Raw genomic sequence first — 27088 nt, forward strand, 5'->3', positions numbered from 1 at the left:
CCTGTTGGCCAGCATCTCAAGCTCTTCGCACTCACGTATTTCGGCCTCTCGTTTCTTCTGTCGGATAATACGTCTCTCTTCCTTTTTCAGCTCTCTGTAGCGATCCCACATGGCTCGCGTTGCGCCCGATCGCAGCGTGGCTCTATAGGCGGCATCCTTTCTTTCTGCGGCAGCATGACATTCCTCGTCGTACCAATTGTTTTTTCGGGCTCGCCGGAATCCGATTTCTTCTTCGGCGGCGGTACGTAGAGAACGAGAAATGTTGCTCCATTGTTCGTGGATGCCAGTTTGTTGGGCAGTACTCTCTGAGAGCAGGAGTGAGAGTCGAGTGGCGAATCTTCTGGCTGTCTGTTGTGATTGCAGCTTTTCGATGTCGAACATTCTTTGCGTAGGTAGATGCACGTTTTTTGCTGCACAGAGGCGTGTGCGCAGTTTGGCCGCAACAAGGTAGTGATCCGAGTCGATGTTGGGTCCTCGTATCGTACGTACATCTAATACACTAGAAGCGTGTCTTCCATCTATCACAACATGATCGATCTGGTTTCGTGTTTTTCGATCAGGAGACAGCCAGGTGGCTTGGTGAATCTTCTTATGCTGGAATCTGGTGCTGCAGACTACCATGTTTCGGGCCCCGGCGAAGTCGATCAGCCTCTGTCCGTTACCGGATGTTTCGTTGTGCAGGCTGAATTTTCCGACTGTGGGACCAAAAATTCCCTCCTTGCCCACCCTGGCGTTGAAGTCGCCAAGCACGATTTTTATGTCGTGGCGGGGGCAGCGCTCATAGGAGCGTTCCAGGCGCTCATAGAAAGAATCTTTGGTCGCATCGTCCTTCTCTTCCATCGGGGCGTGGGCGCAAATTAGCGATATGTTAAAAAAACGGGCTTTGATGCGGATTGTTGCGAGACGCTCGTCCACCGGAGTGAACGACAGTACTTGGCGACGAAGTCTCTCTCCCACAACAAATCCGACACCGAATTTGCGCTCCTTTACATGGCAGCTGTAGTAGACGTCGCAAGGTCCTATGGTTTTCTTACCTTGCCCCGTCCATCGCATCTCTTGGATGGCAGTGATGTCAGCCTTTACGCTCACGAGGACATCAACCAGCCGGGCAGAGGCACCTTCCCCATTAAGGGACCGGACATTCCAGGTGCATGCCCTCAAATCATATTCCTTATTTCGTTTGCAGGGGTCGTCATCAGCATAGGGAGGTCTCATCCGAGGCTTTTTCAAATTTTTCATTGGGGGGGGATTTTTAAGTGGCGGGTCCCAAACCCAACGCACAACCAGCTATCCTGGAATGTTTCGCCTTCTCACGTTAGCTCACTCCCGAACGGGTGTTCGGAAGCTACCCAGAGGATACGTGGGCTAATCCCGGCCGTTGTGAGCTGCTTGAACCATATGCAGAAGAATCGTCCTGGCCATTCCCAAGTGAATGGCGATCAGTAACTTTCCCCACTTGCGTAGACTTCTACACATGGAACCATCCTTGTAGTTACCTGACTGATTTTCGCTTCAAACACGCCTTTAAGTACTAATTCGTAAACGTGATGACGGCAAGCAAAAATAAGCACTTCTCTACCCAGTTTTTGTTCGAGAAGTACACATGCTCCATTTATGCGGCCTGTGTTAGAAGCAGTAGTATCACAACAGAGAATCTGCTCTTTGTCTTCAAGGTTCCAGTTCGTAATAGCTTCCCAAACTGCGGCTGCCTGCAAGAAGATCTTATCTTCATTTATTTTAATCGATTGAAGAGCATTGGCATGTGCGATGTCAAACAAATCGTTTAAGTTTGAAACAAACTCCTGTCGACGCTGTTAAAACACTTCTTGAGTTTTTTTCGCATTTTTTTGCAATTCTCTCCAAACTTGGTATAAGTTAACTAGTTTATTAACTCAATTAGATTTTGATCTGGTCGGTATATGTGCCTTTTCCCAATAAATAATACACTCACGAATTGTGAGATTTGCACTTTTATTGCTACTTAAGTTCACTTCACGAATATTATAGAACAAAACTGCCAGTAAGTACTGGAGGGAAGTTTAGAACCGGTAATTTGATGTTTTACGTCCCTTATTAAAAATATCTCCTTTTTGGAACTTCGTAACTCCACTGACATGTTGAATACACGAAAAAAACGCGATTACTAATAAAACAAACAAGTAATTACACGCAATCAATCCGACAGTTCACGTGCGCCGTACTATACAAGTACCGTTAGGTTTCCGCGCAACTCGGCACGGTTTGCCGTGATTCTAAATAGACGAAACTTTATTTTTAGATGTTTTGAGACCATTTAAACAAAATAAGAGGGTATGCGTTAAAAAAAAAAACACTTTAATTTTTTTGAGACACTCTAATATACATATATAATATTTTATAATAAATTATTTTTTATTGTCACCTTCAAAATTTTTTCTTCAAAATTTGATACCGAGAGAAAAACCGATTTCATTTATGAAATTTGAGTTATTTGATCCTTTTACGAGTAAAATTTTAACAAATTCCAATAACTACTTCTATTTTTCTTTATTCTTTGTATGAAGTCGGAGCAATGTGCGGCGGGCGTTTCACAAATATTGGCTAACGTTTCAAGCTAAATTTTATTAACTTTGTAGAATAACAGGAATTTTCACCTTTTTAAAGTGATTAAAAAATTTTATTCCAGAAAAATAAAAATTCCAATTATTCAGATAAATTAAGAAAATTTAAATCTTAGAAGCTTCAAAGGTTAGCCAATATTTTTTATAGCTAAAAATTTATATTTTAAATAAAAAAAAAAAAGTAGCATTGTAGAGTTGTATTTATTTTATTATAAAATATAATTTAATTAAATAAAAACTAAATAAAATATAACTCTTGTATTTTTAACCTTGAAAAAAAAAACTCCGGAAAACAAATGCAAATAAGCTAAGCTGCACGAGCAAGAGCCAACACCTGTGTTGCAGCGGCCAGCCAACGCTGTCCACACTGGAAAGGTAGTCATTGGCAAGCAACTAAGGTCTGCTCACCGCCAATTACCAAACGGAATGTCTTCTTTCCAAAAGCGCGCAGGCTTTTTATAGGCAAAAGCCAATCCTATTAGAAAATTCAAATTTAGAGTTTAGAAAAAGACATATAGTAGTCGTTACAATTTTAAGGCATAGTCATATATGTAAGAAACTTTAAATTAAATCTTAACAAGTAGAAGAAATAAATACATATAGAAATAAATACATTAATACTTATAAAATATAAGTATGCTACAACATATTCTTGTTTTGACTGCATTTGGTTTTGGGGATTGGAGAGCTAAAGTCAAGGTAATTAACTCGATTTACCATTCATCCCTGTACACATTTTTTTAAATATATTTCTGAAGTACTTTCATGTCACCCAGTAAAAAGCGCATGAGTACACACACGTGCGCACGTTTTAAGCATCACCACTACATGGTCAAATGTTAATTTGTTTAATTTTGTTTTCATCTTTTCTCATTTCAGCTCCTCAGCTACCGAGTTAATATCCAGACGCGGCGTTTTCTCACGTCATCATTACGGTTCGGTAGATCAGGTAAGTGCCTAAATACTTGAATAAACACACGTAGTCGAAACCAATACATGTGCACTCACTTCAAGCAGATAGCGCCCCAACACAAACACACACAAAATCTCTGCCCGTAAAAAACCCATTCCCCAGGTCATGGTTGGTAAATGTGCGCACATTGCATATAATTATTTTTAATTGTGAACATAAATGTTAACCAAGTATCACTTGTATAAAATTTTAGCAATTTTATCGTCTCGAACAATACTGGCACCTTCTACACCCAGCGGCGTTCATTTAGCACTGGTGGAAATTTAACGGATGCGCGAGTGAAGATATAATTTTTTTTTCGCCACCAAGAAATAGACATTACATTTTCGCATTTAATTAGTGGTCTTTGTCGTATTCATATTTTATATTCACTTTTTTCCTTCTGTCGATGCAGCATTTAGAATGGTGCGCGAAATTTTGCTGAAAGCATAAAATAGAATTCTTCTCGTTGCTATTTGGCAACAGCGCCAAATACAATTTATGGGAGAATATTTGAGATGAGAGATGAGTGAAGATAAATGAAAATTTAAACCCTTTTTAAGTGTCAAGTGTATGTATGTGTATGGTGTAAGTACTACATACAGACGTGACATAGTAAACTTTTAGTCTGAATACAAGAAGTCAAGGCTGAGCGTAATTGAAAAGAATACTTAAATTATAGCAAAGATACTTTACTTAAATTTTATATGAATAATTAGTAGTATTCAACAATGTTAATCTGAGGGATTTTATTATACATAAGCGAGAATATGCTGAAAATGCAGCAATTCAAGAAGAATCAACGCCTTGTTACTGCTGTTGTACAAATTTCTGTGTCGGTGCATTTTCGTGTGGGAAAAAAACGTTTACTTCACGCGGTCGGTCCACCTTCGATCGGCGGTCCTCTCAAGGTAATTGATGTGTATAACTTCGCAGGCATGCCAAGAACTGGCGCTACACTAGCTTTTGCCTTCATTTGAACCGGTTTACCTTGAATGGTCTCCTACTCCTACTCTCCTACTCCACCTACGGTTACTAAGTGGTTGAAAAAAGTGTTCGATTTGTTACCGATTAGCTTTTTCATATCCACATGATAACAGCCTCTTCATGTTTGCACACCTTTCCTAGTGGACCTTTGCATAGCATATCATGGATTTTCGTGAACATTTCTGGTGTGTTGACCTTAATTAGGAGACCACAACGTTCGGCGTTAATTGCAAAAGCATGACCCTGCGCAAATTTAATACACCGATGGTCGAGTGACCACACTATGCTTTTGTTCTTCCCCCTCTATCCTTTTTTTTGTTGTGGATTTCCTGATGATGGTTTTTCTCACGCAAAAATTACTGCTTAAAGAGCACATGAAGCTAAATATATTTTTCCATTTGTACAAAACCAACGCTGTCTCTCATATCAGTGAGATAATTGGAGCGCGTCCTTTAGAAAGATTTTTTTTGTTGCATTCGAAAACTGTGAAAGCCACAATATAGATAATAGTTAAAAATTATCCTCATAAAAAATAGACGCTTTCTCAAAATGCGTGTACGATATATCGCACAAAGTTAAGCAACTCAAATGTACAAAAGTCACGAACAGCTGTTACTTATCATTAGCAGCAATCGCATCGTTGAGTTCAACTCAAATTCAAATCAGAATTTTTCAAGGAAACGTGGCTAGCAATCACTGCTTTAATGTGAAAGTTAGCTCTTGAGGAAATTTTTAAATTAGTTTAAGATAGGAGACGCAAGTGTATACATCACATAGAGCATTTTGATTTAGAAGGTGACCATGAATTACGCGAAACCAATAGTGAAGAGTTATTTTGGGAATTTCATCCAGACGATGAAATAATTTTTGGTCAGATAATATCATCTGGTCAAACTGCTGTGTTGTTCTCTAAACGGAAATTAAATGGAGACGAAGGAAATCTTATGGATCTTACTTTCTCAAAAAGTTTTAAAAAATTTAGAGTATTTTCTGTGTACCAATTTTTTCCTGTAGCATTCACCTCTTTTTCAGTTAGTACTAAACTTGAAAAGATAGCTGATAAAACTTCATGGTATTCGTGAGTTATTGTGCTAAGAGTGACGCTACTTTTGTTATTTTCAAAACAATGGATACAAAAATCTCCTGTTTTCATTTTACAATGATTATCGATAGGAAAAAATACCGTTCAAGCGAAGCAATGGCTTAAAAAGAGTTATGGAGTCTCCGCTCAATCAGAAGCAACTAGAAGAAGCAAGAGCATTTGACTTTGAGAAACCTCTGTTCAAAGTAGATGCCATGTTTGCGCAGTGTTGGCCAAAAAGAAGAACGTGTTGATGATGGCAAAGTAATGACAAAACTACGTGAATTGAACTTCGAACTGCTCCCACATCCACCGCATTCGCCAGATTTGGCTCCACGCGACTACTGGGTCTTTGCAATCATTAAAAATGCTCGTCGGTAAGAAATTTCGCTCGAATAAATGGGTTATCGCTGAAACCGAGGTCTATTTTGAGGTAAAAGACAAATCATTCTACAAAAGTGGAATTGAAATGTTAGAGGGGCGCTGAATTGATTGCGTTGTTCTTGATGGAAATTTTCTTTGTTGGGCCCGGAACTTTTCAGCCATGTGTTATATTTCGAATATTTGAATAATATATTAAAATATTTAAAGTTTACCGTTTTCAGCTATGTTTGATTAACAAAAATAAAAATAAATCACATGAACGAACATGATAATATTTTTACTCCTTCTGTGAACTTTGTGCGATATATCGTACACTTTTAGGAGCTTCTAAAACTATCATACAGATACTATAAGCGAACCACTTTCTAGCAAAGTAGGAATATGGCACTGATGCCTACTGCCACCGCTTCTCTTTACAGTTGTTTTTTGATGATATCATAAGAAAGCTCACAAACGCAAAAAAGAGATATCATTTGGGGCTTCATCAACTATCTCCAGGACTTCGTGACGACGTCTGCTTCCTTTCACATAAGGTTTCCGATAGCAGGCAAAATCGGACGACTTAGTCACACTAGCATGCACTGTCGGACTGGACTGGTCAACATTGCCAATACAAAGGCCATGAGATTCAACCAAACCAGCTCACGCCACATAATGATTAGCCATTGCGCGGGGGTTAGTCGAGGGGATCTGTTACTTGCAATATTAACAAAATAACGCATCGCCCAGAGAACGAAACTTCATATATTCACTCTTATGTACAGTAGGCATTGCTGTACGGAATTGAAACACGACACGTTTCAAACAATACCTCCCAGTGGCTCCAGATCTCTTTTGGCCAAAAGCAATCAGTAATGCCGTACAATGGAATCTTACTGATGAAGAGCCCATCCCGGGACAGATAAAATGCAGAAAATAGCGATGGATATGTCACACCCACAGAAGGCTACCAGATCACTTAACTTGAATGACGCTAGACTGGAATCTACAAGGAAATACAGCGCACGGTCGACCCAGAACCATTTGGAGAAGGTCGACCTTGCGTGTGGTAGCTGCAGTCCATATGTCGTAGGAAAGCGCAAAAACAAAGGCAACAAATTATGTCACATGGCGAAGCTTTGTTGAGGAACTATGCTCTCAAGTGGAGTGATTAAGGAATAAAAAAAGAGGAAAAAACTTATTATAAAAAGTTCTGATTATTCGGCAAAAAAGAAAGCAAAACAAGTTGGATTTTTTTCTTCAACTAATATGGGAAATGTGGGCGTTCAATTCGTAAATTAATACCGAAGAAGTTGGTGTACATCGCAGTACCGCCTCTCAGCTCTCAGTAGATTGATCCATTATTTGTTTATTTATTTACTTATATAATTTAAGCTAAAAGCACAAAAATTCTTACTGGCTACTGGCTTAGGGCTTAAATTAAAAATTATATATTTAAATATTATTAAAGAAAAAATAACTAGGATTACATTACAACTTCTTGAATAAAATAATAATTATATAAGTATTAACGAATAATATTAGCAGAAACGATGATCGATTTTCAGTAATTGTAAAGTCTAACGACATGGAATTCGAAATCTTATTAATTTTGCGAAGAATCCGAGCAATAGATGCATTGAACTCGAATTTGGTTTTGAATATCTTGAAATAAAAATGGTAAGAACTTCGTAAAGTTGTTGTCGGAATAAGAAAGTGAACGCTTTGCAAGAGAAGTTAGATTAAACAAAAAAGACTGCTGTCTTCTGCATTCAAATTTGTTTAAGCTGAATAATAACGGACGGAAGCTATTAGAGGGAAATAGTAAAGAAAAGCTTAAAGATCTTAGGGCAAATTTAACAAACATCTTTCGTACCCGTTCTATTCTAATGCCAGAAAATTGATGATAAGATACCCAAATAAATGAAGCATATTCCAACCTAGGCCGAACAAACGAGATAAACAGTAATTTAATTGTGTAAGGATCTGAACGTTTGACCTATTACGCCCAACAAAATTACACAAGCATATGATTTTGAGATATATTAATAAAATTGATTTGACTTGAGAAAGAAAAATTTGGGTTAAAAATTACTTCTAAATCTTTGATCCCATTCACTGATTGGAGTGCATTATTAAAGATATCATATGACGATTGTGGAGGATAAGAATAAGTGACTTTACATTCATTTTAAGATTTATATAGATACATGATTATGTACTCTTTCTTATTCTGGCAAAAAAGCTTAAGTCGCCGGCATATAACAGGTGCCAGGCAAATGAAAACCAACTGTTAATATCATTTATAAATAAGACGACAAGTACGAGGCCCAAAATATTACCACGAGGTACTCCAGAAGTGGCAATAAAGGAGCAGAAGGCTCACCCCCAATTCCTTTCACTTAGATAAGGTTTTAACCATTGAAGGAAACCCGAGTGAAAGTCAAAAGAACCCAATTTACACCAAAAAACTCTATGTGATACAGTGTCAAAGGCCTTGGATGAATTAGAATACATGCAATCAAATAGTCTAGAGAAAAATTATTCAAGACAATACTCACCGGAAATGGCTAAGTTGACAACAGTGGGCCTACCTGTTACAAAACCATATTAGTTGGAAGAAATGAAAACTTTCGTTTATACAGAATTTTTCCTCAAAAGTAGTAGGCAGCTCTGAAATTGCTCTATAGTTACGCACATCATTCTTATTGCCGCTTTTAAAGATTGAAGTGATCAGTAATGAATCAATTGAAAGAAGAAACTATTTGTACAGGTTTTTTTCACATTTTTGTGCACGGTAGTACTCGTACGTGCGAGTTCCTCGTACGCACATTCAGCGTTCATGCTTAAATTGCATTTTTGTTTCGGTAAGGCTGAAAATATATAAAAGCTTAAAATAAATAAAAGTGCATACCATCTCTTTTTAAATGCAGTATAACAGATGATAAAAGGATATGTATGTGATGAAATTAAAATTATATTGTTTTGTTTTGTATTTAAAGTTCGGCTTTTGAAAAGTTTACCGCAGCAGAGGTTTCCACTTAACTTTATTAACATTTGAATACCGATACCCTTTCAACGTATTCCATGAAAAGCAGTTCACTCTAAATTGAAGTGAACCAGCGTTTTTTATTATCTTCAATAGATGTAACACATGTTACTTTATATTTTGGTTAAGTGGGCAATAAAAATCTCCCAGCTTTACTGCTGCTGGCCGCTAGTAGGCGAGCGATATCAGCAAAAGAAGTATTTATGCGTGAAAAACAATTTTGCTTGCATTCACGAGCACTTGGGGCAACATCACTCATCAAATAAAATTGAGTTTATTTTCATATTTTATTTTTTATTATTTATATTTATGATGCAAGTAAGAGCTTGTAAAAATTTTATGAATAAGTCCATGTGCATTTTGAATTGGCTGCACTAAAATCCTTCCGGCAAAAGCCAGTTCATAGTTTATTGTTATTGCTGTGCGAATTCGAAAAAACATACTACATAAAATTGAAATAAATTCTTAAATAGCTTTAGGGTGTTATACATAAATATAAAAAAAAAATCAACAAGTAAAAACACAGGAAACTTTTGCGCGATGATGCTCTATGAGGTGTCAAATATATTTAATAGGTAAAGTAAAAATTTAGAAAAGTTTTAGTGACAATATGCCAATTTCTTCAACGATTTATCGTTAACATTTTTGCAAATTGTCGACGTTGCGAAAAGTTTTGTGTTTCACGAACTTGATAAATGAATGTCACTCAATCAGTGACAAGTTATGCAAATTATCAAAATTTGTTATCATTTCATCGCACCAACAATTTCTACTCTTACATCTTTCATCTGTATGCTACAAAAAATTTTCAAATATTATATACAATAAGCAAAATGAATATGATGAAAAAATGTTATCGGCGTCCATCAATACAGCTTACCATCTTAGTGGAGAATCACGCAGGGATCAAAGCACTGGATCCATGGCGCGCATCAATTCAAGACATGTTAAAGAGATCAGCAGGTCGCTCTCGCTTATCCAACAATACCACACCACACTTTGTTCGATCCCCGACCACACTGAAGTGGAGCAAAATTAAGGAGCGGATGAGTTTGCAAGGAAAGGCTCTGAGCTTTACCTTCAGCAAGTGGTAGAGAACATAAGCATTCCTCTAAACGGGACAGTTCGTTTGCGATTGAATTGAGAGGATTGCGGAAACCAATAGAAGGTCGTGTCTGACTACTAACTACAGGGTCTTTAAAGCGCTCTGGCCAAAACTGAATCTTAAAAGGACAAAATGTCTGTTTGGATTCATCAGATCCACTACCAGCATCCTCTCAGATGTTATAACGTGCCACTGCATTATTGGCACCCTAGCCAGTAAAGTGGGGGTATCAGGTCAGTCCATAAGCTCGGGCGTTTTTTAAAGGTGATTTTAAAATTAATAAAATTAATAAAAAAATATTTCTTAATCATTAGTATATTTTCCTTCATTATTTACAATGTCTTCCCAACGTTTAGGCAAATTTTCAATTCCCTGCTCAAAAAATTGTTTGTCTTTGGAGCCAAAATACGCTTCGATATCCCTTTTTATAGCTTCTTTTAAGGAGTAGTTCTTGTTACTCATATGGGATTGAAGTCCATGCAAAAGGTGATAATCACAAGGTGCAATATCCGGTGGTGGTGGCTTTAGCTCCCATCCGAGCTCGTTCAGCTTGCCTAATGTTTGCCTTGCGGTATGAGGTCTTGCGTTGTTGTGGTGAAACAAAACTTTGCGTCTATTCACTAAAGACGGTCAATTTTTGTTAAGTGGCTCATGTAATATAGGTTTAATAGCTGATGGGAACAACAATCAGCAGTTGTTGTCTGGTTTGGTTCCAGAAGTTCATAATCAACCCACATTCACTTTCTGCTGAAGGTTGACGACGGAAAATCTTTGCGGAACCCATTTTCCGAGCTTTGAAACCTTTCCCCAACTGAACCAGGTGCCTGTGAACTGTTCCATGCGATGAATTTAACCTTTGAGCTTTAATATCGACTGTGAAATTTGGCTCAGCTTCCACGAGTTCGAGCAAGGCGTCGGAGTTAAAGACTTCAGGTCGACCAGCGCGCGGGGCATCCTCCACGTCGCAGTTACCACTTCGGAATTTTGAAAACCACTTCTGCGCAGTCCTTACATTCACAGTATCCCTTTCGTAAGCAGTGTTTATTTCTGCAGCAGCAGTTGTTGCATTTTTACCACTTTTATAAAAAAAAATACAAAACATGCCCCTTATACGCGTTCGAAGATTCCATTTTATTTTTTAACAACACCTGCTTCTATCCGCGATCAAATCACTTGTTGAATGCACAATATATCAAAGAAAATATAAATAGTTCCGTTATATTCCGCGAATAATTGCGAAAAAAATGCTATACTCGTATTCTTTGAATTATAACAAAAACATTTTCTTTCATATATTGGGCAATATTGACCCATTAACGTCAAAAACGTTTCCTCTTATGAATGCAGAATAAGGGTGAATATACCCTCAATTATTCGTTTTAGCACTTGCAGTGTACTTTGAAAGTAAATAATACAATATAACGATGTCGTTTATGTCACAATGAAAAGCTGCAAGAGTTTGATAAAAATGATGTATACCCATTCACATTAATGTATGTCCGCCAAAACACTTACATATGGATTTTTTTTGTGCACTTAAATGTCACGCTACGGCCAAGCATAGCGGGTGTCGAGAGTTAACTATTTTTAAATAGTCCATCTAAGCCAAATACCCTGCCCTGGCTGTTAACAACGTGGCAAGTTGCCTGCTGTTTCACTTTAGTGGCAGCTTTGAGCTTATTTTTACATTAGAGCGATTTCATGTCAAGCCATTCAAGTATTTTGGACATTGTCGGCAATTATTCTAAAAATTGGTTTATTTGTCCGATTGAGTTAAATGCGACGGAAACTGAAAAAAAGTAAAAAAAAAATATTATCTTATTATTCTTTAATGATTATGTTATTATTCTTTAAAGTAATATATCTTCGGTTCATGTTAACATAAAATTTTGCTTGCATTAATTTTTTATTCAAAATAGAATATAAAAAAAATTAAAAAAAAAAAACTTGGATATTTGTACGTTTGAGTATAATACGACGTAAACTGAAAAAAATTAAACAAAAAAATGTATGAGTTCTTTAAAAAGAAATAGGGTTTTTTAATAAGGGGTGTTATTTTGATATTCAAAGAAAAATGCAATTTTTTAATATAAATGATCGGATGTTCATTTCATTATAAAGAGGAAGGTATGCCGTTAATAGTGAAAAATAACATCAGGCAAATGACCACCACGACCACGCTTACAGAACAATATCCTTTTCATGAAATTTTTCATAACCGAATTGCAAAGTGGCTGCCCTATGTCCTCGATAGCCTCTCAAATTCCCTCTTTGAGGTCTTGAATCGACTCTGGGCTGTTGGGTTAGACCTTCTCTTTCTCGTGGTCCCAAAGAAAAAAATCTCGGTGGTCAATTGTGACCATCTTTTGAGAGATTACACGGTTCGGAAACTTTTCCCGTAAAAGATGAATGGTTTCGTGGCATGTAGCGTGGTCTTATTGAAAATAAACGTTGTCCAAATAAATACCATCCAATTCCAGCCATATAAAATCGTTAATCATCTATCGATAGAGCAATTCATTTACCTGGAACACCTGTTATAGGAAAAACCCTTTATCTTCGGTTCGTGGGAACATATAATATACTTTTATTTGTATTAATTTTTTATGCAAAATAGAATATAAAAAAATGTAGAAAAAATTTGTTATTTGTACGATTGAGTATAAAAAGATGTAAACTGAACAAATTAAAAAAAAATTATAATTTTTGGTATACGTTTTTTTTAAGTGAAATATAGTATATCTCTTAGAGTGAAATTTTTTTAATTTTGTGTAGGGAAGTGGAATACCTTCGTTACGTGTGCACATACAATTACCTTCGTATTAAGTTTTTACTAAAAAAGATTTCCAAAAAAACAAAAAAAAAATATTTTCTTTGGAAAAAAAATATATTTGTTTGTCCAAAATTTTTGAAAAAAAATGTTTTATCCTTAAAATTGAATTAAGAACAAGTTATAAAAATATTAAAAGAGCCGAAGATATTTATTTAAAAACACTCTATACATTGTCAAAACTCAACATTAAATGAATCTCAAAATTATATTTCATGGTCAAATATATAAATTTATATATATGGAATATAACACATTCTCGACATAAAACTTTAAAATTGTTTTATGTACAAAAATGTACCTATTTATCTAGAGAGGTAGGGTTCCAAATGCCTTCGCACTCACAGGGACCCATCGTTCTCTCTAGGGACACATTCTTCTCGGGACTCCTTTTTGTATTACTTCGGGAGGGCGCAGGAGGGCATTCCTAACGAACCAATTTTATTCACCTATGCCCACCATATCTGACCTGCTTTCATTCCATATTCTCCTCTTCTTGTGTCTATATCTGTGCGGCTGCGCTTCGTTGCACTGTGTCGAGGTCTGTTTTTTTTTTTTCGTAGTACGTCCTCGACGTATTTGTTTCCCGCTTTCTAGCTGTCCTCGCGTTCGAGCATTATGCTGATTATGTTGCTGGGCACGGTATCGCCAATCTGCTTCCCCAGAGCATTTCTTTCCGCGAGCTATCTGGAAAAACTAAAAAACGTGAGTTCAGCGTCATCGCTAGGCGCTTCGTAATATATACATTTGGGACCGCTTAAATTGCCCATGCGGTATAGGTATCTCCGAAAATATCCGAGGTCCGAGAGGAATTAAGTTAAGAAGTATAATAGTTACCTTCCCCGCAGTTTCTTTGCACCCATTTGCCTATTGATGGAATAAGTTTCGTTGTCCATCTGCCACTCAGTTGAGTGTCCTATCGGATTTGCCACCGCAGCATGGCTTAGCATCTCCGTCCCGTGACGGTAGTTATGACGTGTTTCTCCTTGAAGTCTCACGCGTTCATTCATTCCCGGGCCATGAAGTCGACGGGTACCTCCCGCTGAGCAGCGCCAGAGACAATGCGGTAGGCTGAGGCAACTCTGAGTTCCGCTGTTCGCTGCTCGCCTCCCATGCTTTGAGTTTGGCTTTGCAGTTTAGCACAATTCCCCGCACTTCGCTGTCGTACAGGAGAATTGAGTTTGTGCCCGACCTAGCGGTCAATAGTCCTGTACCCCATTGGTATACTCGTGAAAAGCGGAATACTTGCTTTTGTCAGCATCAGTAAGAAAAATGTTCTTCATTCACCGAGTGTTGGTTAAACGGCTTTGTGCTCTCACTGATCACGAGTTGTATCAATATAACAAAGAATGGCAATGAAGGTTCTACTTTCACGCTATTGCTGAGCTCCGTAAAAAAATAAGGAAAAGCCAAAGCACATCGTGCAAGAACCAGCCATGAGTTCTCCATAAAGACAATATACTGGCTTGTTCCGCATTGCCTGTCAAGAGGTTTCTAACTAAGTACAACATATCTACCGCCGTACCACTTGATCTGGCGTCATGCAACTTCTATTCGCTTCTTTGGGTTAAAGCTTGATTAAAAGTAACAAGTTTTCCGACACGAGACCTAAAGGAGCTGAAAGCGGAAAACTTCCAGTGCACTTTTGAATAATGATTCATAGAATAAAGTATTGTAGTGAAGGACGAAAATATGTATTGGATATGAGAAACAAATATGCCTGAAACCAAAGGTAAATGGTTTTTGCCGTCGAACTCGGTTTCTAAAGCCACACCCCATTTTGCTAAATATTTATGACATCATAAATATATATTTCTTTATTTACTTATTTAAAAAATAGCCAATTAAAAGTAACTAAATCGCGCATTATAGAAAGCGCTAGTTACCAGAGCTTTCAGATCATAATACTAAAACTGCAGTATAAATATATATATTTAATACGAGGGGTGCCTTTTATATTTCGGGATTTGGCAACCCTGGTGTTGCAATCTGGCAACTGACAGCTGTATCGCAAAGTTTGACATTTTTTGGCTTTTACGTACTCAGACCGTTTTGAAATACCAGCGCTATTTGTGTTCTTTACAGTAACTTAAAAGATTCATCTCGGTCCAAAAATGGAATTAAATCGTGAACATTTTCGAGCGTTTATTTTTCACAAGTTTTGACGTGGATTAACTCAGCAACATTGCATGGATGAACTTAATTCATTTTTTGGCGATGAAGCTCCATCAAGGACCACTGTTTATCGATGGATAGTGAATTCAATCGTCGTCATAGTTCACTCCAAGACGAATTTCGTGAAGGTCGTCCAAAATCAGTTGTTGTTCCGAAAACCATTGATGCTGTGCGCGAACTGATATTACAAGATCGTCATGTGACCTATCGTGAGATTGAGACAATCTTAGGCATTAGTGGGACCAGCATAAATTCAATATTGCATAAACATTTGACTGTCAAAAAAATTTGTTCGCGTTGGATCCCACACAATTTGTCAATAGCTCAAAAAAAGGCTCGAGTCGATTGGTCGAAGGAAATACTCAAAAAATACGACCGCGGGGCTTCGAAACACGTCTGTGACATCGTGACAGGTGATGAATCATGGATTTACGCGTATGAGCCCGAAAGTAGACAGCAGTCGACTGTATGGGTGTTTCAAGATGAGCCAAATCGAACAAAAGTTGTTCGCGCACGAAACACTTCCAAGCAAATGGTCGCCTGTTTTTTCGGAAAAACCAAAACATCGAATTAATGGGTCACCGCCGTATAGTCCTGACTTGGCACCGAATGACTTCTTTTTATTCACGTACGTAAAAAACAAACTGAGAGGTCAACGTTTTTCGACACCTGAAGAAGCGGTTGCGGCATTCAGAATGCATGTTTTGGAGGTACCTCATTCAGAGTAGCAAAAGTGCTTCGACAATTGGTTCAAACACATGCAAAAGTGTTTAGATCTTCATGAGAATATTTTGAAAAACAATAAAGTAATTTTCGATGATTAAAATTTGTTTTTGTTCTCTAATCCCGACATATAAAAGGCACCCCTCATACTATGCCAAGTTAAATGTCTTCGATGCTACATAATTGAAAACATAGTCAAGCAGAAGGTGTATTTTTCAATCAGCATGACTTCATGACTGGTAGGTCCATAGTCACTAATCTTGCTATTTTTCCCGAGTTTTACTTGCCTGCCTTTAATGATCATCTGCAAAATGGCACTATCTATACCGATTTTTCTAAGGCATTAGTCAAGCACACTTGGTCGCCAAACTAGGTAGTCTGGGATTTCATAAAATTTTTTTAACTTGAATAAAATCATATCCCTCGCATCGTAACTGTGTGGTCGTTTTCGATAACATAAGTGGTCTTAAAACTCGGTACCGTTTTTAAGATGTATTTAGTTTTTTTTAAATATAAAACAACAAACAGAGATATGAAAAAATTGTTGTAGAAAAAAAGAAAATAATAAACTGACTGTCGCTATTTCTCCGTTGTCACGCTAACTGACGTTAGTGAGTGAAAGAAACACCTGCTCTGCTCCACAACCTTCTCAACTCCTCTGCTGACATCAAAATATACGCATCAAATACTTGCAGGCTTATGCCATTTGTATCTTTCCGCATGATTTGACCCAGCCAGCTGAGATGCTTGACATTAATGTACTTATACTATAACGATGTCATTAGAAAGCTCATACTACGCATTGTTCTATCAGATACGGCACTTGTTGTTGCTCACGCTCAAAATTCCATAAATCTTTCGCCATCCTCTTCTTCAGCATTGCCAACACCACCTCATCGGATGTTGGTAACGAGCACACTTCTGCGCCAAGCAATAGGGTGAACGCATATAGGGTTTTCCAATAAGGACGGAGTCCGTTGCAAATGGAATAAAGCAGACTATGGATATACTCGTATAAGCAAGATTCCATATAATAAAATAAGATAAGATACAATAAGAAGAATACAATTTTATGGTTTGATATACACTTTATTATTCAGTATAGTCCCCTGAACATCAATACACTTCTTGCAAAGAGATTCCATTTTATGAATTTCATCCCTGCGGTGAGAATCTGAAAGGGCTGCAAAATATGATGTTTTGATCTCATCATTTCAGGAAAAACGGTTCCCACGCATTAATTTTTTTGAGGTCTCTCTTGTGACACGATTCATTGTTTTGATGAAAAAGAATTTCTTTCTTTTGCAAACTAGGACTTTTTTCACGAATCCTTTCCTCCAGCTGATCTAAAAGGTTACAATATTATTCAAAATTTATTGTTTTAGCAGTCTGCAAGTAATCCACAAACAAAATTTCTTTTGCATCACAAAAAACTGATGCTCACACCTTCTTGACCGATTTCTAGACACTAACTCGATTCGGAATCGAAGAATCAGGTCCACACAACTCGTTCGTCCTTTTTTTTGATTAAGGATCTTGATACTAGACCCATGTCTTATCTGTAGTGTGAATCGACTCACAAAAAACCCTATTTATGTTTTGGAAAACGCTCTAAATGTTGCTGAGAAAGTCGCATTCCAATGTGTTTTTGTTCCATTGTTAGCGAATGCGCTACCCGCTGTGCACAGACACAGTTTTCTGAAACCCAATACTTCAATATCATAGGGCTTCTACTAAATCTCCTTCAATCACTCGACGATTTTCCAATACGATATACTATATTCTTTCTACACTTTCTGATGTTGTTGCTGTCTTTCATTGTTGGACGTCCTTGACGTGGATCGTCTTCAAGTCTTGTACGACCACGTTTAAGTTCAGCAACCTATCTTTCTACTGCACTAAATTGATGGCAAAAAGACCTTATGCACTTTCAACATTTATTCATAACTTTCCGTTGCTTTTAAACCTTCCAAAAATAAAAATTCAATCACCGCACGTTACCTGATTTTTTCCAATGTAGAAGATTGTGACAATACTGTACTAATTGGCTTGTAATCACAGAATGAATTGGCAGATTGAAATGAAACTTCACGTACGTTCATATGAAGAGGGTGCCAACATAACAAAATTAGGATTACAGCAACGCCCTCACTTATCGAACCGCAATACTTATCGCACAACCGTATATATTTTTAATAATAATAATACATTACATCGTTCAAATACCCGCCGAGCCTTGGTATTATACCACTGAAAACTGATTGGAAAGGTAAAACTATCAATAACTCTGCTGCTTAGATTCGGTAGTAGCTCCAAAGATATTTTGATTTTGAAGGCATCGGTCGACAGTGGATTATTGACCTGGATCTGCGACTTCAGGAAATCCCGCAAAAAGGGCTTAGTGAGGTCAAATCTTCCAATCTTGGTGGTCAATTCATGGCAGCTCATTGAGAAATAATCTTACCGCCAAATCGTTCATACAAAATTTATACCATTCACACTTCCTTCTCAATTGCGTAACTTGCCGACCAGTCAACAACGACCCATCGCTTTTGGAGAACCCTATGAAGGTGATTTGAGTTCCTCACTGGCAGACTATACTGATCGATTGTGTGTTCAACACTTGTTGACATAGCTAATTATCCGTTCATTTTCAAGGCTGGCAATGTTATGGGTGTCAACGCTGGTTTTCAAATAAACGAAATAGGTTATTCCTTCTTGAAATTTATAACTGTCAATAGTGACGTGTATATTAACACACGAATGCACCCCCTATGGTTTAATGGTAGGCCATACTGAAATTTGTGCTTTTTCCAGTTCAGGTCGTTAAGTTCGATGATGTCGATGGCAACAATTCCAGCAATGTCGTGCCGTTTTACGGGAAAGATGTTAACTAAGCGATTAAATTTACAGCATGAATTACCTTCTCCGGCAGTAGACTAGAGAAATCTCTTGATAGAGAATCACACAATCCAAAACCTCGTTTGGTAGTAAACAGCTCATACAGCTCCTTCTCAATTCTACAGAAGGTGGGTGATTTACTCTACGTCGTTCTTCTTACTTTTAGTTATTAAACTACAAGGGGTATGACAAATAAACTTTATAATGCATTTGTATTTTATTAAAATTATAGCATTGATTACGGTTAACTTGATTCCGAGACTTAGTCAACAACACTCGAGTAAATTAAGTTTATTATCTACCTTCACAATAGTCTTCCCATACTGTACACATGGCGGCCGCCGTAGCCGAATGGCTTGGTGTGTGACTACCATTCAGAATTTACAGAGAGAACGTAGGTTCGAATCTCGGTGAAACACCTAAATTAAGAAAAACATTTTTCTAACAGCGGTCGCCCCTCACCAGGCAATGGCAAACCTCCGAGTGTATTTCTGCCATGAAAAAGTTCCTCATAAAAAATATCTGCCGTTTGGAGTCGGCTTAAAAATTGTATGTCCCTCTTGTTTTCATTTTTTTAAGACTAAGGTTTCTGAGCTCTGTTTGAAGCACATTCCTATTTATCATAAGAAAGTATATAAGTCACCTTGGCATACCAAACGGCTTAGGCACCTAAAGAATCTAAAAAACAAATTCTCTAAACTGTATAAAAGGTCTGGAGACCCAATGCACTTCTCAAAATTTCAATGCCATTTAAAAGAGTTTAACTGTTTGAACAAGTTCTTATATAGAAATTACATCTTGAATTTCGAAAACAATATTATTTCGGATTCGAAGGCCTTTTGGCAATTCATCAAATCAAAAAAGTCTTGCTCAATGGTGCCAAACAATGTTTTTTATAATGGTAAATATGCAAATTCTGCCATAGAATCTGCCAATTTATTTGCTGACTTTTTTTGCTCTAATTTTGAACCCGACCTAGACTCCGATTCTAGTTTGCCCTCTAATAGTTTTTCACCTCTCAATTTTGGGACTTTGTACCTATCTGTTACTGATGTCGTCAAGGGTATTACGAAGCTTAAGTCTACAACGAAAACTGACTCGGATGGCCTTTCGGGCATTTTGCTGAAGAATTGCTTGTGTCTCGCTGAGCCTCTTACAATTATATTCAATAAATCGTTGTCCTCTGGTATCTTTGTTGACGACTGGAAATTTACTTCCATTACGCCTATATTTAAGAGTGGAAATAAAAACGATGTTAGCAATTACAGACCGATTTCGAAGCTTTCGTCTGTCTCAAAACTTTTTGAGATAACAGTAAATGATAAGTTATATTTTGCTGTCAAAGGCCTAATATCTACCAACCAACATGGTTTCGTTGCAAGTCGCTCCACTGTCACTAACTTGTCTATTTTCAATGATTACTGCATTTCAGCCTTCCAGAACAGATCTCAAGTTGATGCAATTTATACAGACTTCTCTAAAGCGTTTGACAAAGTATCGCACCGAATACTCTTGTCGAAGCTTGCATCATTAGGTATACACTCCACGTTTTTGTCTTGGATCAAATCATATTTGTCCAACAGACACTGCGTTGTAGCCGTCGATAATACGACATCCCGTGCATTTATTGCATCCTCCGGTGTCCCACAGGGAAGTATTCTAGGACCCCTCCTCTTTATACTCTTTATTAACGATATTGGTTCTTGCTTTTCATTTGCAGAACACTTGTTGTATGCTGATGATCTTAAAATATTTGCAGTGATTAACAGTGTCAGGGACTCTGAAAAGTTGCAAACCGACTTGCACAATGTCCGGAACTGGTGCTATTTAAACCATCTGTCACTAAATATTAGCAAATGCTTTCACGTAAAATATGCTAAATCAAACAACACTTTGCATACTTCGTATAATGTTGCTGGCTTACCTTTGCAATCCGTTGAGGAAGTTAAAGACTTAGGCGTTATTTTCGACTCTAAGCTGAATTTCACCAGCCATGTTAACCACGTCATAAGACGATCATATGCGATGCTAGCATTCGTTCGCCGAAATTGTTCTGCATTTACCAACCCACACACTCTCAAAACATTGTATTGTGCTTTTGTTAGATCAAGATTAGAGTATGCCGCTATTATTTGGAGACCGTACCAAATAGGTATGTCTAATAGGATTGAGAGAGTGCAGAAAGTCTTTCTTCGTTTTGCGCTCCGATCTTTAAACTTTTCTGAACCTGTACCATCGTACCGCTCTCGATGTTTATTAATTGACTTAAAACCACTTGATAGCAGACGGTCTATTCTATCGTGCTCATTTATTATTCGTATTATTTCTGGATCTATTGATTGTCCTTCCCTCTTAAGTAAAATTCAATTTAATATACCCAATATGAGGCTCCGACAGTACGAAACCTTTAAAATTGGCTTCTCGAGAACCAACTATGGGATGAATGCTCCGATTCCTAGGGCATGTTCAGATTTAAATAATGGACTATGAATAAGGTCGTGCGGTTTTTTTTCGAAATTTGAAACTTTATTGATGTAAAATGGTTACAAATTTAATATTCAAAATATTGTCCATCGCTTACTACTACTTTTTCCCATCTTTCTGGCAATTCACGGACTCCCTTTGTGAAAAATTCGGTCGGTTTTGCCGCAATCCACGAATCGATCCATTTTTTGACTTCATCGTAATTACGGAAGTGCTGGTCAGCCAGGCCATGTTGCATCGATCGGAAGAGATAGTAATCGGATGGCGCAAGGTCTGGACTATACGGCGGGTGGGGTAGGACATCCCATTTGAGCGTTTCTAAGTATGTTTTGACCACTTGTGCAACATGTGGCCGAGCATTGTCATGTTGCAAAATAACTTTGTCGTGTCTATCGGCGTATTGCGGCCGTTTTTCTCGCAGTGCTCGGCTCAAACGCATCAATTGTCGTCGGTAGACATCCCCCGTAATCGTTTCATTCGGTTTCAATAGCTCATAATACACAACACCCAGCTGGTCCCACCAGATACACAGCATAACCTTCAGGCCATGAATATTCTGCGCCGACGTCGATGTTGAAGCATGGCCAGGGTATCCATACGTTGCCCGACGTTTTGGATTGTCGTAATGGACCCACTTTTCATCGCCAGTCACAATTCGATGCAAAAAACCCTTTCTTTTGTGCCGTTGAAGCAGTTGTTCGCATGCCATAAAACGGCGTTCAACGTCTCTTGGCTTCAATTCATACGGCACCCAATGGCCTACCTTTCGGATCATTCCCATGGCTTTTAAACGTTTGGAAATGGTTGATTGATCAACTCCCAAAGTTTTTGCAACCTCTTCTTGCGTTTGAGCCGGATCTTGATCGAGCAATTCCTCCAATTCGGTATCCATGAACTTTGGCGGCGCACCCTCGCGTTCTTCGTCTTCCAAGCCAAAATCACCACTTTTAAAGCGTGCAAACCACTTCTGGCACGTTCGCTCAGATAGAGCATGCTCACCATAAACTTCCACCAAGATACGATGACTTTCGGCTGCTTTTTTCTTCATATTAAAATAATGAAGAAGAATTCCCCGCAAAAACACATTATTTGGCACGAAATTCGACATTTTCAAGTGTGGTAAAAATATTGTTGTTTACGCTTCAAATAAAAAACTTATACTGACGTTTGTGCCTTACGACAGTAGCTCTCCAATGAATGTTTGGAAATGTGGATCGATGGAATAATAATCAAGTTACGCCATCTGTTGTAAAACCGAAACGAACTTATTCATAGTCCTATTATGTTTTTCAATTCTTCTGGTGCTGATTTTACATGGCCGTATGGCATCTTAGTCAATCATCTTAAATCGTTCTTTTCTTAGTAACTAATAAACTATTGTACATTAGCTTAATATAGTCTGTAAGAATGTATCCATTCAAAGACAATAAATAAATAAATAAATAAATAAATAAACATCAAGACGTATAACACAAATAGCTGAAGGACCTTGACCAAACACTTAACAGAACGCGCCAATTATTCATTTTGTTTTTAACTTTACACTATGACTTTACCAACATTTCCCATACAATTGGAAGCGCTCTTAGTAATCATGATGTGCCGCCATGTTGAGTTTCTTTGATTCACGACACCATTTAAGGGAATAAGAATCAGTTGGCGGGGACGCTATCGTGCGGCAGAGTCGCATTTCTTTACGAAGAAATCTTGCACAATGAACGAGGAATATTTCGGCGAGATGTCGTGGTGAAATATATAGTATTTCTTGGAGCGTTCGGGATGTGCAAGGACAATAAGTGCCTGCGGCTTTACTTTGCCGACCTTGCAGTCACTTTCCGTCCATCGTCATGAATGATGTGGAGCATATCGAAAACACGATCAATATTGTCTTCAATTTATGTGTTTAAACTCGCGTTTTGGTGCGGATTTTGGCTATAAACTCAAATATTTGGACACCATCTATAGTAACTAGTCGATTACGAAATATTCGTCGTCGCTCTGAGTGCGAGACTACGAATTATAGCATATCGATATTTTGTTCAGATGAGTCATTAATATTCACAAATTATACTCTTGGCAAGCACAAAACACAAGATGAAGGTCCCCTATTTATAGACATTGACATTACAAAGCAGTGTTACCAGCTCCCGAGCTACAAAAAATTACTACCTATTATAACTATAAATGAATGTAAGCGTGCAATTTAATTCAAACAGCTCGATTGTACAGGGCCGTCGAGGTAAATCCGGAAAACATTTCGAAAGCTCTGGAACAGTAGCTTTAAGTCTAAAACCGCTGATAAAGGGGCATATTTTTAGTGTATTGTTTCCTGATTGACATTGGAGTGCCGGAGTAAGTGCTAGTGAAACGATGAGTCGAGAGCAGGACAGAAGAGCTGCGATACTAGAGTCACTTCGCGCTGAAAAAAGCCCTAAAGAGATAATTGAGTGGTCTGGAAGAGAATATGTGTTACAGCAGGGCTCCGCACCTGCTCACAAGGCAAAGAAGACTCAGGCTTCCAGGCTCCAGAACAACCTACCCTACCAGTGGTCACCGGATTTTTGGCCACCTTCAAGCCCAGCCTGCAATCCTCTTGATTATTACGTGTGGGGCACAGTTGAAGCAAAAGTTAACGCGAAGCCTCATAACACTAAGGACGCTCTGAAGACAACCATCGAGGAAGTGATGACCACAATGGACAAAGAGGAGGTAGCTCGCGCATGTGGGCGCTTAGGTCCCGGCTGGAGCGGGAAATTGCACGAGATGGAGGTTACATTGAATAATTTTCAACTATAATATGTGTACTCACATTATACAAAGTTAAGTGCAAATAAAAATATTTTTGAGTAAATATCCAATAGTTTTGTTTTTATGTTCAACATTCCGGATTTACCTCGACGGCCCTGTATGTCCCAACTGGGTATTTCCATAGATATGCATTTAACTGTTTCTCTATTTTTTCGAAAAAAATTTACCTGAAAATACAAAAAAATGTATGAGGCTTTGCTAAAAGCGTCTAGTAATATCAATCTGAATTTTATTCATTGACCCATCACCAGATACTGATTGCTGCCTGTTTTAACCAACCAAGTACTTAACGTAACTTAATATATTTGCTTATTTGTTTATTTTATACCCACGCACTTAGCCAAAGGGTATCAAAATTTTGTTCCCATAACTATTGTTAGTAGCAGCATAAGCTTACCGACATAGAAATATGTATAGAAAACTATTCAGGATGGTGAAAGAAGTCGATTTAGCCACGTCTGATTATCTGCCCATCTATCCGTGCGCTCGAGAAAAGACTAATATTTATATATGAAACTTGGTGCACAAAAAATGCGCAAAATCGATTGAAAAACAGTTAAAAACATGTTATAATTGAATAGAAATTGCTCAAATATTAAAAAATACGCAGTGACGCTCACACTTTTTGGTAAATGCCTGTATCTCCACAACGACTTATTAAGCTCACCAAAACTTGGTTCACGTATTTCTCCTTATTTCATTTAGTCCTACATAAATATTATTGCCATTGAATAAAAACTTCGCTCACATTTTATTTGTTAGGACTAAATTTCCCTTTTCAGCCCTTTGATGGTACAAGCTGTAACTCGCATTGCCTGTGAGTAAGTTTGATTATAAAAGTTATCAGCAAACCCACAATAAATTTTATTAAAATGTTGGTGCGTATGTTCGGTCCGGATCGAATTTAGTATTCCTTACTTGTTTAATAAAATAATTGAATTGACAGATTCTGTGAGTCTAGCCGAGCTCCTCCTTCTATTTTTAATGTCCGTCTTGATGTTCTCCACATATGGAGGCACCGGCGATAGATAGTTTCTTTATAAGAAGCATTTTTATGGAAGTTTTCCATTGTCCGCCGCTATACCAGACGTTGGCTGACTAAGGAAACAATTACACCAGAAACTCCTGTTTACGGCTTCAAATGGTCGGAGATTCCTGTAATGACCATTAAACTGAATTCTATTAAGAATGTCAATTAATAGTTCCAGAATTCATACTAAATAAGAACAAACTAACACGATAGGATGAATCTGAATCTTCTGCTTCCAAGTGTTCTCAAGTTCTCAAAAGTTGAATGAACAGAGCGCACCGAAAAACTTTCTGAATATTCTTCAGCCGATAAGGCAGAATTTTTTGGTCGAAATACTCCTAACGTTTGAAGCTAGTAAGTAAAGAAAAGGGTGAAAGATGTGAACTCAATGATAAGTAATATCAGAGGTTATTTCAAAAAGTAAATAAAATAATTTTCAATCTTTTTCTTTCTTTGCAGTTTTTCTTTATTTCGAAAGATTAAGTGCGACAGTTATTAGGGGCCATGCTGTTGCCTCGATCTGACAAAAGGATAGTAAAATATTTTGCGCGCGTGTGGGTTAGTAGTTAGAAAGCGAAACAATTTAAACACATAATAAACACACGATAAATAAACAAAATTATAATATTTACCGCTCTGATCGTAGTAATTCTTGTCGTTTTCTGCAAAAGTTCGCAACACGTTCTCATTTATTCACTAATAACAAGCAACTGCAACTGTTAAATTTCAAACCATTTTCATCATTTTATATAGATGATCATAAAAAAACGGAAGAAATACATGTACATGCATAGTCTTAAGCAAATATTACTAACAGGTGTATTCAAACTTTTTTGGGATATATTTTACCGACCGGTTCAAAAGGGTTAAATTACTCTAAATTGTCATTATGGCACTTCTTGTTTTTGCTCTACTGCCGCTGCCTGCCTAAAGTGCCTTAGGCAGGTGTATGTGGCTTGCTGACGAGTTGAAAAATTTTCTGATTAATTTGTGTATGCAGCAGATGGGAGAACTAAAAATATTATATAACCAAAAGCACTTTAGTAAAATTTGAAATTAAACTTGAATTTTGTTTCTCTCAGTTGCATTGTAACGACTGCCGTGCATTTTGTTTCCTTTGACATTTTACATAAATATTTAACGTCTGTAGCTTTTATGGTTTAGCTGAGCTAAGTGTTTCTCTTCAAAATAATAATATAGGTAATCTAAAAGTTTGCCGTCCTTCAAACTACTGCTTTCAATTTATCTTTATACTTTTTGATACACAAATAATTGGCAAATACAAACTAACTCCCACAGTACGCCTTTCATATGTATATAGGTACGTACATACGTATGCCCAGTAGAATAGTAAATGGCTTAGTTGTCCCCTTGCAATTGCTGGTTCCCTTTGAAATTACTGCGAACTCATCCGACAACTGTATACAATTTTTTAGTTTCAAAACAAAGCTCACAATGCAATCACTGGTTGTAAAACATTTTTAGTTAGTTTTGTGTGAAATTACAAAAAGTTGAGGCTACAAAGTCAAATAAATGTTCTTACATGCGTATATACATACATTATATTTATATGTTTTATTTTTATTTCTGTTCAATAGGGTTTGGCGATAAGTAAATTTATTGCCACAAAAAAAGCTCTTCTTTATCCTATTGGTCCTGGTTCCTGCTCATAACCACACCCTTTTGAAAACGAAATATTTTTCCTACATATTTTACTTTTCCTCCACTTTTACTCAAAATTTCTTGCTTTAGCAAGCTAGTGTCTTGCTAAGGGCGCCGATCTATCAAGGCGGAACGAGAAAACTGCTAACTGAGCAAACCTTTAAATAATAAGGAATTTGTTCAGTAAACAATTTTCTCGTTCCCTCTGGACAAATCGGTTATCTTGTGTTTTTCACTCTAGAAATTGTGAGTAAAAGTTGTGCAAAAATAAAATTGGTAGGAAAAATATTTCGTCTTCTAAAGAATGTGTTTATGTGCAACACTCCGCTTAAATCAAG

At 37.5% G+C, this 27088-nt stretch overlaps 1 protein-coding gene across 1 annotated transcript in view; it reads left to right on the forward strand.

Moving 5' to 3' along the window:
- LOC128857565 (GTPase-activating Rap/Ran-GAP domain-like protein 3) overlaps positions 1-27088 on the forward strand; it is a 187803-nt gene that overhangs the window by 28006 nt on the left and 132709 nt on the right. Inside the window, exon 2 of the mRNA XM_054093316.1 lies at positions 3480-3549. Coding sequence (XP_053949291.1) covers positions 3480-3549 — 70 coding nt within the window. The remainder of the gene's footprint in view (positions 1-3479; positions 3550-27088) is intronic.

Source organism: Anastrepha ludens, chromosome 3, assembly GCF_028408465.1.
Source record: "Anastrepha ludens isolate Willacy chromosome 3, idAnaLude1.1, whole genome shotgun sequence".
Taxonomy (NCBI): Eukaryota; Metazoa; Arthropoda; class Insecta; order Diptera; family Tephritidae; genus Anastrepha; species Anastrepha ludens.